This window comes from Eucalyptus grandis, chromosome 8 (genome assembly GCF_016545825.1).
Source record: "Eucalyptus grandis isolate ANBG69807.140 chromosome 8, ASM1654582v1, whole genome shotgun sequence".
NCBI lineage: Eukaryota > Viridiplantae > Streptophyta > Magnoliopsida > Myrtales > Myrtaceae > Eucalyptus > Eucalyptus grandis.
This window is the reverse complement of record NC_052619.1, coordinates 10,566,866-10,583,020: the sequence shown is the minus strand read 5'-3', so window position 1 is coordinate 10,583,020 and position 16,155 is coordinate 10,566,866. Positions and strand designations below refer to the sequence as shown.

Below are 16,155 nucleotides of genomic sequence, written 5' to 3'. Positions count from 1 at the left end.
CAATCGGATAATTATGTTAAGGTATTTGATTTCATCATAACCACTAGATATAAATTTCAGATTGTCGTGGATACAAGAATTATATCAAAACCTATTTTGTTTACTATCGTGTATTTCTAGATATAACAAATCAGAGGATTTTTGATTTGATATCTATCTCTCAATACTTGTAGATAACATTAGCAAAATAAAATCAAGGATTCATTGATTTAACATCTATCTTCAACTGCTTTTTTATTTGAATTCTTAATTTTTGCCATTCTTTTTTTTTTTTTTATCTTCTTTGTATCTCGTTATTCTGTATAAACAAAGAAAATTCAAATAATAAGAAGGAAATTTAATCATTTTTTCATAGATATTGCATTATTTGTTGCTTAAAATAAGTAAAATAACTCTGTTTTTATAGAGTTATCAATTGCCAGTATGACAAAATCTCTACCCATCCACCGTTAAACAAATGACACGTGGAAAATTTCGATTACGTTATTGTTTCTAAGTACACACATCGATCGATCGTCGACAAGTGAAAGAATTATTAAATAATCTCGAGGAAGTTAATACTTAGATAGTTTAATTTACGCATATTTCCCAAAATTGTTATCCACATTGAAACGTACATGCCAGAAAAATCTAATATGGTCCATGCAAATTGAATTGCCCATGTGCACGTACATTTAAAAGTATTAGGTATCATTGTCTTTACCATTTATTATAACTACAATCCTAGAATGGATAGGGTTAGCTTGGGGCTCAACCGATGAAAATGTGCGCGGACCAAGCACACGCGTAACATGGTCTTTGATCATCCACTCCATCGGATCTAAACAATCTCGTCATTCGGTCGCCCCATTCAAGCTTTAGCTCGTTCTTGCCCAATCCGCGAATCTAATCGGATATTTCGGGAATTTGAAGAACGAACCAGAAAAAAGGAAAGAAAGGGGAAAAAGGACAAGACTTCCTCGCGGTAAAAAAAAGCATTGCTAAGTGCTAAGTTAGGTTGCTTTCATTGCACCGACCTAACCTATGCGATAGCCATTGAAGTCGAAGATGCTGGCCATGAACTTTTGCTGTTATGGCAATTATCATTCTCCTTCGCCCCCACCTCTGTGCTGTTGCTACAGATCTTGACCTTCTTTGCTCTTTAGCGTGACGACTCGTTTCGTTCTCCCGACCAGCACTAGCGACGATGCCATTTTGTCGTTCATTGTTCGGCCCATGACCATATTATAAAATAAAATTAAAAAATACGAAAAATTACCAAAACAAGTATAAACCTATTACAATTTTACAAATTCGGCCGTAATTAATTTATTTTTTTGCCAATTCAATCTTAAATTTTTGCAAATGTATCAATTCGGTTTGTCCGATAAATTTTAATCGGACAAAGTAGACACGACAATTTTTAGTTTTTTTTTTCATTTCTTTTCTTTTTTTTTGCTTTGCTGGTCTGGCCAAAGGCTTGGGTTGGTGTGGTAAACCTCGCTGAGTGAGGCTCACTATCGCTAGCCAAGGGAAGAAGGAAGGAAAAAATGGAGTAAAATAAATAAATTAAAAAATTAGCATGTCAAAATTGGCTTGATAAATTGAATTAGAACAAATATAAAAAATTTAGAATTGAATTGTCAAAAAAATTAATACTTAACTCTTAAAATTGCAATAAAGTTATAACCATTTTGATAATTTTCCCATAAAAAATAAGAGAGATCTTGGCATGTGTACTACCAAATTAAACATTCCAAGGCCTTATCTAGTACAACCCATCAATTATATAATTCTAGAAAGGGAGAAAAAGTCCATCGATGCCAGCTTGACCCTGATTTAGGTGGCACGGAGCATGCTGGAGTTTTGACAATGCAAACCTAACTTCCCACCTTGTATTTTCGATTGGGAATCTTCAAGTTTCGCAGCACTCGCCACGTGCTCGGGAAGGGTCTCTTACTCGTGGTTGAATTTGAAGGCATCCTCGACGATACCGAATCCCCCAAAAAAAAAAAAAAAAAACGTTTTTCTTTTTTCTTTGCTTTTGGTTGATTGGAAAGGAAGAAAGAGAGCAGGGAGACAAATCACATGATCCCAATTTGCAATTTGGGATTTATCCAATTAGTGACTCTAAATATGCTCCCACACTGTGGATAAAGTGCAGAATCCCAGGTCACCAAGCCCGATGCCATTGGTGAGGGGTCGCTATCCGGACCATTTAATTAGAGCACATTGTCACGTAGCACATTTGCATAGGATAAGATAGGTGCCCACTAAATGAAGTACGGTTTTTTTTTTTTAACCATTTCTAATTTATATACTAAGGTCAATTACCTAACTTAACTTTGTGTCTTGCTAGTAAACTTTGCTCGACTTACGAGGCAAGGAAAACCAATTCTTGTAAATTCAAAATCTTTAATAATAAATCGAAGTGCTCTTCCCTAGCCCTAGCCCACATGACAAATTTCCTCGACTCGTTTGCATCGAATGCCCATTTTTGGCTCTCTAGTATATTAATTATAGATACTGGTTTACTTTCTTGTGAGCAAATGCAATGACGGCGACCCTTTGTAGTTCTCGAGCCTCGCTCACATAAGCAGGCGGTTTTCAAGGGCCAAGAAAGCGATTGGACCTCCTCGACCTCGATCAAGGTTTGACATATGGTTCTTGATTTGATATCAAATTACAATAATAATAATAATATTAATAAAAGTTTTTATGTGTAGCTCCTTTTGATCTAGCTGATTTCTCCGAGAGAGGAGCCGGTTGTTGTTGATTCTTACTTTTGTCATGAATTAAGCTTTGTTGTATGCTTGTCCACGAGAATCAAACTGGACCGATCCAATTAGAGCATAATAAGGGAAAGACTAAAGCCCACCTCGCACTTGCCAAAAGATTGCACCCAAATTGATGTTTACTCGGGTTTGAATCATCTGATTTTGATTCAAGTTCGAGCCTCGCCTACTCAGATATCTTGTGGAGTTGAGCTTAAACTCGTCGATACTCAGCTCAGTAGGCCGGCAAGGCTAATCCAACTTTTATCGTTTTTGAATATATTATTTAATTAAAAATAGAAATAAATCCTTTAATATACATGATACAAGCTCACGTGCATATGGTTGGATGGATATTACAGCCTATTAAGCTCAAACTTTGAGTTCATTTTACAACATGATTGTAATCAAGTAGGGCCTCCCAATCACTTGTCAATATGCTCTTCTTTCATGCCTTTCTTCGTTCAATAGATTCAAGTTAGAGCGGAGAATTTGATGCTCGATCAAGTTCAAATCAAATCTCAAGCATGGAGTATGTGAGTTGGGCTGATCTTGAGATTGGCGCTACATTTCTCGACTCGGTTTCATGACGCTCCCAAATTGATAGCAAGACAACATTATGTTGGGTGGTCTTGGGTCTCTTTCACCCTAAAAGTTCAAATCAAACTTCAAGCATTGAGTATGTGAGTTGGGTTGAGCTTGAGTTTGACACTACATCCGCTCGACTTGGTTCCTTGACGCTCCTAGATTAGCAGCAAGAGCAACATGATGTTAGATGGCCTTGGATATTTCTCACCCCAAAAATTAGCTAAATAGTGAGACTTTTCTTTAGATTTGTAAACCAACAATCTCTCCCTCACGAGTTGGGCTTTGATCGGACCAACAACAATCTTCATCCTCTCTGAGCAACTATGGGTCCAAAATTGTTGATAACTGGGCTCTGATATAAGTATTGAGTGTGCTTGGGCCTCTCTCACCCCAAAAAACTTGCCTAAAAAGTGAGATTTTCCTAACACTTATAAATCGATCACCATACGCTTTTATAACTAACGTGGGATAAACACCAACGCTAACACACAAGACTCATTAACTTATATAAGCCAATTGCATATATTAAAATTTAAGTGGTGTCTCGTATGAGACACCAATAATATGGAGTATTAATGAGTTAATTATACTCCAACAAAAACTTAATCACATAAGCGAGTCCCTCCTTATGGTTTTCAATTTTTGGACTTCTTTATTGATGCTTGATCTCAACAGTGTCACCACCATTCTCCCAGTCAAACTATATATTGTAAATTTTCAATCGTAGTTATGTATATAAATATTAAATCACTCGTTCATCTAACTATATGAACTTTTAAAACTTTTTGCAAGGATCTTGGATTATTGAGGGCAAATCTTTTCAAATCTCATATTTGCCTCTTTAACACATTTTTACACTCTTATACCAAAGAACCTACGCATGGGAGGAGCGTTAGAGTAATTAAATATTAAAATTATGTCATTCATCTAATGATGTACCCATTTAAAATAGTTTACCATAATCCTACAAGATTAGCTATTTGCTAAGAAAATATGAAGCACTAAAATGAGATCTTTGAAAGTCCAAGTCCTTGAACCATCAGAGCCCAATCGTGGTATTGGTCTTAGATCTTAACCCTAACGACCTCGAATGGTGCCCAAAGCCCAAACTCAAACGAGGTTCGGAAAAACGAATGGATGTTGAGGGGCCTTCTTCTTTTCTCTCTCTCTAAGTTATGAGAAAAGGGTCCAATTGAAATTTGTGAAATTGGGATCTCTCTTTCTGAATCAGATCATCAAGATGAGAGGACCAAATCTGGTGAGTGTAATAAAGGAGATTCTGCGGAGAGGTCGAGAAATACCGAAAAAGGAAAACTACCCAGTACCCAATTATTTTTAAGTTTATTGTGCGGTTGCTAATTCAACTCTAAATTTTTAACGATACCAATGTAGTCATATATCTTTATGCGAAATTTCAATATATTTCTTTTGATCTAGTTATTGCCGGTCGTTTTATGTATCATCCTCCTACATCAGCGATTTTTGGTAAAAGTTGGTTGTAAGAATTACATTGAAATTTCGTATAAAGATTTATAACTAAATTTATAAAATTGAAAAGTACATAATAAATTTAACATCCACACGATAGGTGTAGAACTAATTGAATAATTTTCCTCAATAAAAAAAGTAAATCCAAAGCGGAATAAGGGCGATTCTTTGCCGTGTAATAATTACGTAAAAAGTTGGGAGTGGATATAAAGAGAAAAGAAATAAAGTTAGATTGAATCAATACAAGGACCCTCCAAAGTGAATTTTCTTCTCCTCCCTGCATGCGGCTTCACTTCTTCATCAAGATTTGACCTTCTTTTGATTTATTTTTCCTTTTTTATTTTAACTCAGACTAGCTTCTTATTAGTTATCAAGATCGACCAAATCAAATATAAAATGACAAGTGGGTTCTTATCTTTTTTGGTACCTTGTAATGGCTTCTCTCTATTTCTTCATTTCCCCTAAAATAATCTTTGATGAAATATAACAGGAAAAAGATGTTTAAATCGCGATACTCTTTAAGCATACAAGTTCCAAATGCACGTACATGCTAATTCGCACCATATCATGGTATGGATCTCGAAACCCAACAAAATCTTTATGGACTTATCAATCCATATCATGACATAGTTTTTTAGCACTTACATACCGATTTTTATACGCATGGATTACCTCAACATAAATAGCAAATGAAAGGTTTAGAGTCAACTATGAAACCCAATCTATCGCCACAATGTATAAAAGTGGTTCAAACATGTATGGATCGAAATATGGATGGCGTATAATTGATCAACGTGTAAGGTGCGCTTAAACTCAATTCATAATCATCTCAACAAATTTTAATAAGACCTAAGTCAATCCATATTTAACTGCAGTCTGTCACATCACTTAACAAACTAATTTCTTATGTTTTGTTCATCCACGGACTCACAAGTTAGTTCAGCCTATGTTTTTTGTCGGTTCACTGAAAAATCTTGTCATGGAAGCTTGATATCTCTGTTTGTCTAAAATAATTCAATACACAATAATCAGTCGAGGTTGTCATTAGGCCAGTTGTGCACTTATCATCTTCTGCGGTGCATGTACCGTGATTATGTCTACGAGTGTTTTTTTTTTTTTTCTCGTCCGATCTGATCTTCAGTTCCATGTCATCAGATGGTTCTTGCATGTGTTGAACACAACAAAACCAGCATCCTTGCTGTAACTTGTGCAAGAATGGTGGGGATCGAGAGAAGTGTGCGTGAAAGGGCTTAAGCGAAACGTTTCTCTCTCGAAGAATCTGCAAAAGCAGAAAAGCGAAAAAGAACACTTCCAGACAAAGGACTTTGGCTCTCTCTCTCTCTCTCTCTCTCTATGTTGTCTCCCTCACTCTGCCTCTCTCTCCATATAATATATGTATATATATGAATGATCCATTACAACTAATCTTTCACCAACCAAAGAGATAGCTAGGAAGAGAGAAGAACCAGGTGGCAGAGAAGGAAGAAAGAAAGGCAAGAATGGCTCCTCTCGGATTGCCTCCTGGTTTTAGGTTTCATCCCACTGATGAAGAGCTTGTCAACTACTATCTCAAGCGGAAGATCAATGGCCAAGAGATCGAACTCGACATCATCCCCGAGATCGATCTCTACAAATGCGAGCCCTGGGAATTGGCAGGTCTCTCTCTCTCTCTCTCTCTCTTATGCCTGCATACGATAGCTTCATTTTGACGTTGATGGTTTCTTTTTATGTCATGTGACTGATCTTGTAGAGAAGTCATTTTTGCCGAGTAGAGACCCGGAGTGGTACTTCTTCGGGCCCCGAGATCGAAAGTATCCAAACGGGTTTAGGACAAACAGGGCGACGCGTGCGGGATACTGGAAGTCCACGGGAAAGGACAGGAAAGTGACAAGCCAGAACAGGCCGATTGGAATGAAGAAGACGCTGGTTTACTACAGAGGCCGAGCTCCTCAGGGCGTGCGGACCGACTGGGTGATGCACGAGTATCGCCTCGATGACAAGGAATCCGAAGACACCTCTGGAATGCAGGTACAATTTGCCGATGTCGTATTGAAATGCTCGATGACTTTTTTCCCATCTCTTTGCAACGCATTCATATTGTCGCAGCACTTGCTTTTTATGACGATCGATTCCAAGATGCCAATGCAGGAAATTCTTTTTCCTTAAAGAAGGTGGCTAATGAGTATGACGTTCGTTGTCTTTATGATCATCTCCGTATAACTGCCTCAGTGTAGTTCTGATTCAATTCATTTCTTTAAGTTTGATCCTATAAGGTTAAGAGAGCTTGTTTTCTCATTCTTATAAAACATATATACAAAGAAATCACCTGTATTTTCACCAAAAAAAGAAAGAAAAAGAAATCATCTGTATCTTGTAGAACCAAACAACACTTATCATAAATCCCCTATCTTTTTTTTTTTTTTTTTTGGGTTGGTAATAAATCCCCTATCTAAATAAGTGATCATTATTTTCCTTGCCCTGAAATTATTTCATAAACTTGATTTCAGTATTTTGTTTGTCATCTTTGGATCACAGAAAAACCAATATACATATGTTCCCATATTTTATCTTTTTAAAAATTTGTGATTGATCATTTCTATCCACAATAAAGGTTTTGTGTCTGATCATATCAACACATTAGACAACAAATGAGCATTGGGCCAATAAAAAACTCTTGTGTTTCCAATAAACAATCGAGAAGCAATGATTTCTTTCGTTCGCATTTTTATATGAAATTCTCGCAAAAATAGGGCTAATTACTGAGGATTGGAAGATAGGATTCTTTATTTTTTTTTAAAAATTCTTGTCATCGTGGTATCATTATACTTGTAATAAAATACACGGAAAGGTTTAAAAAAAGACCATCGTGATAAGGGCCTCATATAGATGGAAAAAGCACAGGATATCTAACAAGGATGATGAACGTGAGAAAGTGCGTGATTCTTGCATGCATGAAAAGCTAGGGTCTTGCCACTCTCACTGTGCTAGAACTCACATCTTTCTTTATAAACGAGGGCCAATTATTTATTTATGCAATATTCTAATTTATAATCATTGGCTATTCTTCTGACATATTCTTTACTTGCAATGGTGGAGGTCTCCATCTCTTGACCGACAAGTGTCTGCCTTCGCTTTCTCTTCCATAATCAGACAAAAGTACAATCCTCGTCCCTCATATGACTCGATCTCTTCTCTTGTCCCAAAGAAATAAAATATTCATTGATTTGTCTTGTCTCTCTAATGTCCTCTCACTCACTTTTCCAGTCTTGTAGATTCCACGATTAATCTAATATTTTTCTGAGCTTTGCAGCTACGAAAGCAATATTTTCCGCGGCATAAGCCGAATTTCAGCTTGCACTTTTACTTTATTGTCTGTCCAAGGAGAAAAGGAAAGTATTCGCCTGAGTTTCTAGAATCATTAAGCTAGATTATAGAAATCATATTCCCAAAACAAATTAAAATTCGCATCATTCTAAATGCCATGTCATTATCCCGGCAAATCGTGCTGGTCATTTTTCTTGGCTCAGCTTCTCGGATTTTGGAACATACCATCTAAAACAAAAGGGTTTTCTTAGAGCTTGAGTCCAGATCGCTAGGTGATAATAAAGTGGTTTGAGACCAATTTCATATAATTTAGCCATGATATAGATCTATAAACTAGATAGATTAATTGGTGTTTCTGTCTGTTGCACTCTGATCTGATGTCCCTTTAATAGCTTTCTTGACCGACCTACTTTTTCAGTCAATTTCCAATTCTCAGTCTCCCATCAAATCCCTGGTTTCTAAAAGCACATGCAACAATGGAAAACAGATTGGTGCCTGTGAAAACTTTAGAACTCCAAAGTCAGCCCAAATTGTTGACCACTCCTCCCAAGAAAGATTTAATTTTTCAGATCACAGCTAGATGGACACATGCATGCGTTCAAGTTTCTTTCTTACCAATCTTCTCCAAATTCAAGGATGATATGTAAATATAATATAATATTAACATGACTTAGACAGCATGTGTCGCATGAAAAATTATCAAACTTTTTTTCTCATCGAGTTTCCCAAAAATGAGAAATGAAGAACCGCATCCATATATCTTGACACAATCTCATTAATCAATTGAATCGCTTACAGGATTCATATGCACTGTGTCGCGTGTTCAAGAAAAATGGGTTTGGCAATGAAGTGGAAGACCAAGGCCAATGGAGCTTGTCCCTCATGGAGAGCTCACAAGGCGTTGTCATGAGCCAGGAGTGGGAAAACAACTCACCAGATGTCCCAATTGCATCATCCTCGTGCTTAGATCAGGAGGATGACAAGGATGATTCATGGATGCAGTTCATCACTGATGATGGTGGGTGGGGCACATCAAACCCTAATGCTCCTCCCATAGGTGGAGACTTTGGGGAAGAAGTGTCTACCTTGAATTTTTCCAATTGAGGAGGGTGATCCCAAATTTATTGTGATTGGCGGGGGAGAATAACAAGGAAATTACAAGTTACTATTCTAATTAACTTAATTACAGTGTCAGCAAGTTTATTTAATCTTTGATTTTTTTGGGGGTATTTCTAATTTGGCATACGACTGTGTCCTTTCCTTTTTTTTCTTTTTGTTTAATTTTTGTCTTTGTGGTCTCTTTCTTGGTGATGGTTTCTGCAAGAAACAAAGCTGTGAGCATGACTTGGGTTATTTTGACAATCAAGTGTTATATGGTCGTCTGGGTTTTCACATGTGTAACAACAACAGGGGAACAAACATCATTATGAATCTCAAATTGCATCTTCTCCTCAATCAATCCTTTGATCTTTATCTTAGAGCACGCAAGATGATCACATTTGGTGGCAAGTGAATATCCATTTCATCAACTTTATTTTCAGCAGTTATTAGAGCCATGGAGTCTCTTGCGAGTAACACAAAAAGATATGATGCTAAAACATAGCGACCGTATGGAAAATTTCTACTCTACATCATAATAATAATAAAATAAAATAAAAAATGCTGGGTGACAAACAAAGGAATCATATTTGCCCAAAAGGGCAAAGAAACAGTGTTTATTGCTGGACTTTCCATTGCTCATACTCTGCGGAGCTTATCATGAATGAACTGGCATTTCGATGTCCACCGCCTCCGAAATTCTACACCAGTAATGCGCAACCAGCTTCAAGACTTTTAATTCATAGAAATAAATAAATGAGTGTATAGTGGAATTTACATGCTGCCAAGAAAAAAAATTTAATCACCTGCGAAATGTGTGTAGTGTCTTCGCTATCCAGGCTCCGAAGGCTAACTTTCAGTAACTGATCATTTTCAAGTTCTGGCACTCTGTATACCACAGCACCGATGCCCCTAATATGAGGGAACAAGATCAAAATGAGCTATACGTCTTGTACGTTATGTACGATAGAAAAGGGTCGATCAGCAACAAGTGTGCAAAACCATACTCAACAGACTCAGAAATTGCAACAGATTTGGACATGAAACCCGACATGTTAAACTCCTCTAAATACAGGAAAAGAAATGGTAAATGAGTACGAATGAACATAGATATTAGATGAACAGACCTTGATCTGTTGTCCAGTTTTGCAATAGATTCAAATGGTAAAGCCCTTGGTGAACATTACAAAAGAAGAAGCTGAAAGAATGGCCCACTAAGTCACATACTCCTGACAATACCAAATTTAGATCTTGTCTTGGTCTGCCTCCAAATGTTGGTCAGAAGTGTGTCAACATTGAGAAAACGATTCAAAAGTTTCTCTTGCAGTTTTGCAAGCTCGCAAAAGAGTTCCATGAACAGTATGTGAATCAGACATGGAATAATTTGATGAATATGAGCTTATTAAAATTGTCAGATACTGTGAGAAGCACCACTTGCAACCAAATTAACAAATCAATCATGGACAAGCCAACAGTGCACATATATGATGGGAAAGTCTCCAGTGTAGATTCCACAAACCTCAATTTCATCTTGTAACTTTTATCGGCCAACTGGTTTCCTAATTCACTTCTCAATTCCGATATTGAGTCTGCATCAACAGCCTATAAAATGAGGCATATTTATGTGATACCAAAATATAAGCATCAAATCTCAACATAATTCACTGATACAAGTCCAACTGATTTAGGCAAGCGCCAGACAATTCCCAAAGCACAAGTATGCCTTCATATACACTTCTGTGAAGCGAGGTCTTGTGGAAATTTCTCAAATGATGATTAAATTATGTGCACCATACCAGACAATGTCCAAAAGCTCCATTTCCCATAGATATTTCATATGACTGGTCAAGCACGTCATCTATCAGCTTTTGCTTCTGTGATAAGCTCAACATGCCTTGGTTAATGACGGCCTCCAGATCTAAAGAAAGTAACTGCAAAAGATACAGCAAGTTTCGTAAAGACGTGACCTTCTTTTTTTTCCTTTCTTCTGTGTCAAAAGGGCATGTTTTGATTGAGTACACAAAAATAAGCTTTAATCTATTTAGTGCTATTTACGATGAGTTTATGTTGATATGGCTTATTTCGACAGGAAAAGGAAGGCATATAGCTAATTCCTATAGTGAAAAAGTATGCAGAGCTCAACGAATAGCATGCAATGATTAGAAACCAAAACAAGCCATTGCTTGCAAATTTAAAATATCCACTGACATTGGAAGAAATTTCAGTCCTCATATTGGGTTATGGTGAGAAAAGCTTATGCCTAGATGGACACTGTCCACACTCGTTCACCGAGTTCAAGTTAGAGCAGTGCATCACATAATTCAGAAAACAGTCTAAAATAAAACACCGAGTTCTATCATTGTAAGCATCCGATGCTAGCCACAGCCACTGTGGTCCCCACCCTTTTACGAAGAACGCATACATCTATTTGGAAGTAACACAAGAATCTATCCAGCACCTTCATTGCTTTTTCCTCAAAGTCCACAACTCTATAAACATATGAGAATCTGGTAACTTTTGTTGTGCTCAAAGAATAAAACTGCTAATGTCCTAATCACCTGCTGAAACAAAGAGGGATTCAAACGGACATCAAATTCAATGTTCGAGTCCTTCAAACCACTAGAGAAAGCTTTGCTGTTAGGTAAACGCCACCGCCACAGATCCCCATCTTCGATGTACTCAAACAATCTCCCCATCCTCTCGAACTCTTCAACTTTACTGTTCCCAACTAGCTTCTCTTTGAAGTAATCGTAAGCAATTGTAGCTCCACTCCTCTCCATATCTAAAATTTTGACGACATTATCTCCAACATTGCATCCATCGCCACTTAGCATCTCAAGGGCAGTCTTGTGATGATCTAAAATAACCACCCTGCACCCACAAAAGCAAAAAGAATATAAGCCACAAAAGTTCTGCTACATTATCCCACAAATATTGCTTTGATGAGCTGTGTCGGTCACCATTGTACGTCAGGCATATATTTGACCCTCCCCTCACTCACAAACATCTTAATAATATGTGAAATTCACGATATGAACCAAAACAAATTAGTAGATAACCTTTTCTTTAACAACAAGAATCGAGAAATGAGGCACGACTAGAAATCAACACAAAGAACCAGCCATTCATGATTCATCCAGAAGCCTGATCTTGTGACCTTGTTGAGGAAAAAATTCGCTCATCAAGGACAAAATCTCAAACAAACAGAAAAACAAAGGACAGGTACATTCTAGAATGCTAAAACAGACAGATAAAGAACAGGAACGAGAATTGGAAATCAACACCAAGAACCCGCCGTCCACCAAGCCTGAGCTGATGTCCTTGTTCACCCCCGACCCAGAACCAAAACCGCTTATCCAGCACACAAACACTAAACACAAAGCAAGATACAGCTTAGGTACAAAGCAAGACACAGCCCAAGTATCGATAGAACGATTCACCTGGAGACATGGGGCGAGATTTCCCGGACGAAACCGGAGGGACCCACGAAGTCGAGGAGGTAGAGGTCGCCGATATCGCGGAGAGGGAGCTGGTGGGGAGCGAGGGGAGCGTAGACCGTGTTGGGGAAGAAGAGAGCGGGAAGGGAAGCGGCGGAGAAGTAAACGTGAGCCGCCAGGGCGGCGAAGGCGCCGTCCGGGCACGGGTAGTGGTACAGCACCGCCGCCGACTTCTTCGCGGTCCCGAGCGCGGCCGCGGCGGTGCTCAAGCCCAAGCTACAGTTGGCGGCCATGGATTGATCTTGTCGTTGCACCAGTGGCTCTGTTCTTCAACGCAGATGAAGAAGAAGAAGATGAAGAAGATAGCGGGCCGAGCGGGTTCTGTCGTTGAGCCCATCTCGTTCGCCGAGACTCGTCGCGTAACGGGCTAGGCCCGGCCCAGTAATTAGTGGGCTTGAGAAAGCGGGCCAGTCGGCCCATCTTGACTCCCCCCCTCTATCTCTCTCTCTCCTCATCCTCCGTCGGAGGTAATCCTGCACGCTGGAGGAGGCAAGAATGGCGACCGGCGGCATCGTCTTCCTCGCGACGGCTCCGCCGTCCTCGCTCTCCGGCGAGGCCCGTGTCGGAGGGAAGGTCAAGTTGCAGCATGGCTTCCCGCCCCTCTCTCTCCGCGCCTCTCGCGCTCCGTTCAAGCAGAACACGCCCGCTTCTTCCCTCGCGCGCCGCGGTTGCTCCGTGTCGGCTTGCCTTCCTTCTTCTTCTTCTTCGTCGTCTTCGTCCTCGGATTCCGGTCCTCCTCCTTCCAGCCGCTCGAGCAAGAAGCTCTACGTCAGCGGTCAGGTCCTCTTCCTCTTCTTTCTTTTGTTCAGTTTTCAAGATGAGTCCTTTTCTTTCTCAATTAACTGATGCGGATATCGTGTAGCTGAAATTGCAATGTCCATTAGCATGATTTACTTAATAATTGGCTTTTCGGATGAAGTTTGACTGAATTTGAGTTGCTGTGATTGCATTACGATGTCCGTCTAGATTTTGATTTATGTAATCGGCGGTAAATGCTCCGTTTCTGCTCATGTTGGTGCTTCGAATTCCGGCTTCTTTGGCTTGCCTTTTCTGGATTGAGATGGTAGCTAATTCTTTTATCATGTCAAAGAATACTGGCACACTTTCATGCCATGTTTCTTGAAGTATTAATCTTTCTGAGCTGCTTTCTTTGGCTGTTTCGGCATTGTATTATCGGCATCCTTCTTTGTGCAATACGTGCGATATTTAGTGCAAAAGATGTAGTTCAATTATCACAAGACAACTTGTGCATGCGCGAGGCCAATTCTGGGGACTATTGCAGCGATAAATGGAAATATGATGGTCGGTGGTATTTGTAATAAGGGCCTACTGTTATTCCAATAGCTTAAACAGATGGTTTTTAATGCCTCCACATTTTTTTTGAGTGTTGACGACTCAAATGTCAGCTCTGCCACTCCAATGGTCGGCGAATTGTAAGTTTCAACGCTACTTTGTGGGCTGAAAGTGGTGATACATGATGTTTGGCAATAGTTATGCATCCCAAGTATGAAATGACGAGTTTTACCTCATTGGAAAATGGAATTTCTCTTTGGCGCTACTGTAGAGAATCATACCAGGCACGGTTTCTTCCATAGTGATCTCATGCAGTCCATTGTACTCAACAGGGCTTTCTTTTCGGACCACTGAGGAGAGTTTAAGGAATGCTTTCAAGAACTTTGGTCAGCTTGTGGAAGGCAAGAAACTTTTGCTAGAAACTTTTGCTCCTTACTTATCTGTTTTGTGGTTGTTTTACTACTTGATTGCTTCATATCTTCTGTCCATCCCTATGTAGACTCGGGTCCTGAAAAATGTCTTTTGCTGCACAGTTAATCTGGTGATGGATAAGATTGCAAATAGACCAAGAGGATTTGCTTTCCTTCGGTATGCAACTGAGGAAGAGGCTCAAAGAGCCATTGAAGGGATGCATGGGAAGGTAAATGCCGAATATCTTTGAAGCAAAAGAGTATTATTCTATGTATACAAAGTTCCATAAGAAAGTAGATGACTTAGCTTGGACATCAAGTCAATGATCAGTTTTTACAATATAATTGTAATGTTACTTGTAATTTTGAGGGTTTCTGTTCTTCTTCCTCTTTTTTCATGGGGAGGGCGGGGAGGGCGTGTCGAAAAGCTATGAAAATTAGAGCCTTCTGTCTTGTGTTTTGGAACTGACTGTATGCCCAGCAAGACGAAAACCATGAGTTATTCTGAGTCAATTGTGTACTCTTGGAAACTAATCAACTGGTTGATTAAGTTCTTTCCTTTCCAAGTCAAATACTACGAGAAAATTCAGAAACGTACAGCCACAAAAGTATTGAAATTGGTGGGTTTATTTTTAAGTTTCTTCTGGAGGATCATGCCCCTTGATGAAAGCACTGCCTAATATAATGCCTTGGAAGAATTTCAACAGCGAATTGCTAACATCTTCTTTCTCCAGTTTTTGGATGGCAGGGTGATATTTGTGGAAGTTGCAAAACCAAGGTCGGAGCTCCGCCAAATCCAAAGACAGAACCCGAGATAGCATTGGAGAACCTGAAAACCACCCTTTTTATGGTTGCATCTTCTGTCTTCGATCGATGGAAAGAGAGAGAGAGAGAGAGAGAGAGAGAGAGTCTAAAGCTTTTTAGGTTATGCTCTCCGAAGGCAATGTAGTGTTGTAGGAGCGCGAATGTGATGCATTCTTCTTAACTTTTATTGTTTGTCCGCTTTCATTGAAAGTCTAAAAAGTCTATTTTCCTTAGCTGGCCTGCAGTTCTATAGCCGTCTTTTATGAATTCCTAGTTCGAAATGGTGGGTATCCTCATAGGCACTGAATATCGAGAACAGAGTAGATCTCACTCTGAAACTGCGGACAGCTAATCTTTCAAGGTCTCTCAGACCAAATTGATAAAGGTTCCTTTGCAGAGCTGCAGATGAACTTGGCTAATGTTGCTTCTCTTGAACCTGGCCAAATCTTGCCACGATGCTTGTGTCAATATCGTATTGCGCCATCTTATACATGCAATGCCTTGCGTAGAAGACACTCGACAAGCGAAAGCCCGAGATGAGGGGAGAAAAACTGCAGTATAGGCTTCAACTTTTACCACCTCATAAACGTTTGATTGGTTTGGAATGAATTTCGGTCCGCGTCTTCCCTGCAAGCGCGGGGATTCGCTTTCTCGGAATGGCCCGAATCAGACGTCTCAACTTCATTTCTTTTCCCCAGGGGCAAGGCGTTGGGTAATTTTCTCTTGCTTTGGCTGTTGAAACGAACGGATGCTAATTGTCAAGCTATTCGCCGTATAAGTTCCGCCAAAAAAGAGACCGAAGACTTCCGTACTGTAGCCGATGTCCATTAAAGTTATCTTGCTAGTTGATTTTTGATTCCTCTATTGTCATTTTTGTTCTTTTTGACTCACTCATGGGGT

At 39.2% G+C, this 16,155-nt stretch overlaps 3 protein-coding genes across 3 annotated transcripts; 2 read left to right on the top strand and 1 right to left on the bottom strand.

Moving 5' to 3' along the window:
- Positions 1 to 6,272: 6,272 nt before the first annotated feature.
- LOC104456413 (NAC domain-containing protein 86) lies at positions 6,273 to 9,608 on the top strand. The gene is made up of 3 exons (XM_010071194.3): positions 6,273 to 6,485; positions 6,580 to 6,857; positions 8,952 to 9,608. Exons 1-3 carry the CDS (start codon positions 6,329 to 6,331, stop codon positions 9,255 to 9,257), a joined length of 741 nt encoding a protein of 246 aa, XP_010069496.1. The 5' UTR covers positions 6,273 to 6,328; the 3' UTR covers positions 9,258 to 9,608.
- A 61-nt stretch (positions 9,609 to 9,669) lies between these two features.
- LOC104456412 lies at positions 9,670 to 13,002 on the bottom strand. The gene is made up of 6 exons (XM_010071193.3): positions 12,692 to 13,002; positions 11,810 to 12,122; positions 11,048 to 11,182; positions 10,771 to 10,853; positions 10,058 to 10,163; positions 9,670 to 9,952 (listed from the first exon to the last, which is right to left on the bottom strand). Exons 1-6 carry the CDS (start codon positions 12,979 to 12,981, stop codon positions 9,869 to 9,871), a joined length of 1,011 nt encoding a protein of 336 aa, XP_010069495.2. The 5' UTR covers positions 12,982 to 13,002; the 3' UTR covers positions 9,670 to 9,868.
- Positions 13,003 to 13,216: 214 nt separating this feature from the next.
- On the top strand, positions 13,217 to 15,665 carry LOC104456410 (organelle RRM domain-containing protein 6, chloroplastic). Its single transcript, XM_010071192.3, has 4 exons — positions 13,217 to 13,523; positions 14,374 to 14,442; positions 14,575 to 14,681; positions 15,186 to 15,665. The coding sequence occupies exons 1-4, from the start codon at positions 13,244 to 13,246 to the stop codon at positions 15,267 to 15,269; spliced, it is 540 nt and encodes a 179-aa protein (XP_010069494.1). The 5' UTR covers positions 13,217 to 13,243; the 3' UTR covers positions 15,270 to 15,665.
- Positions 15,666 to 16,155: the final 490 nt, after the last annotated feature.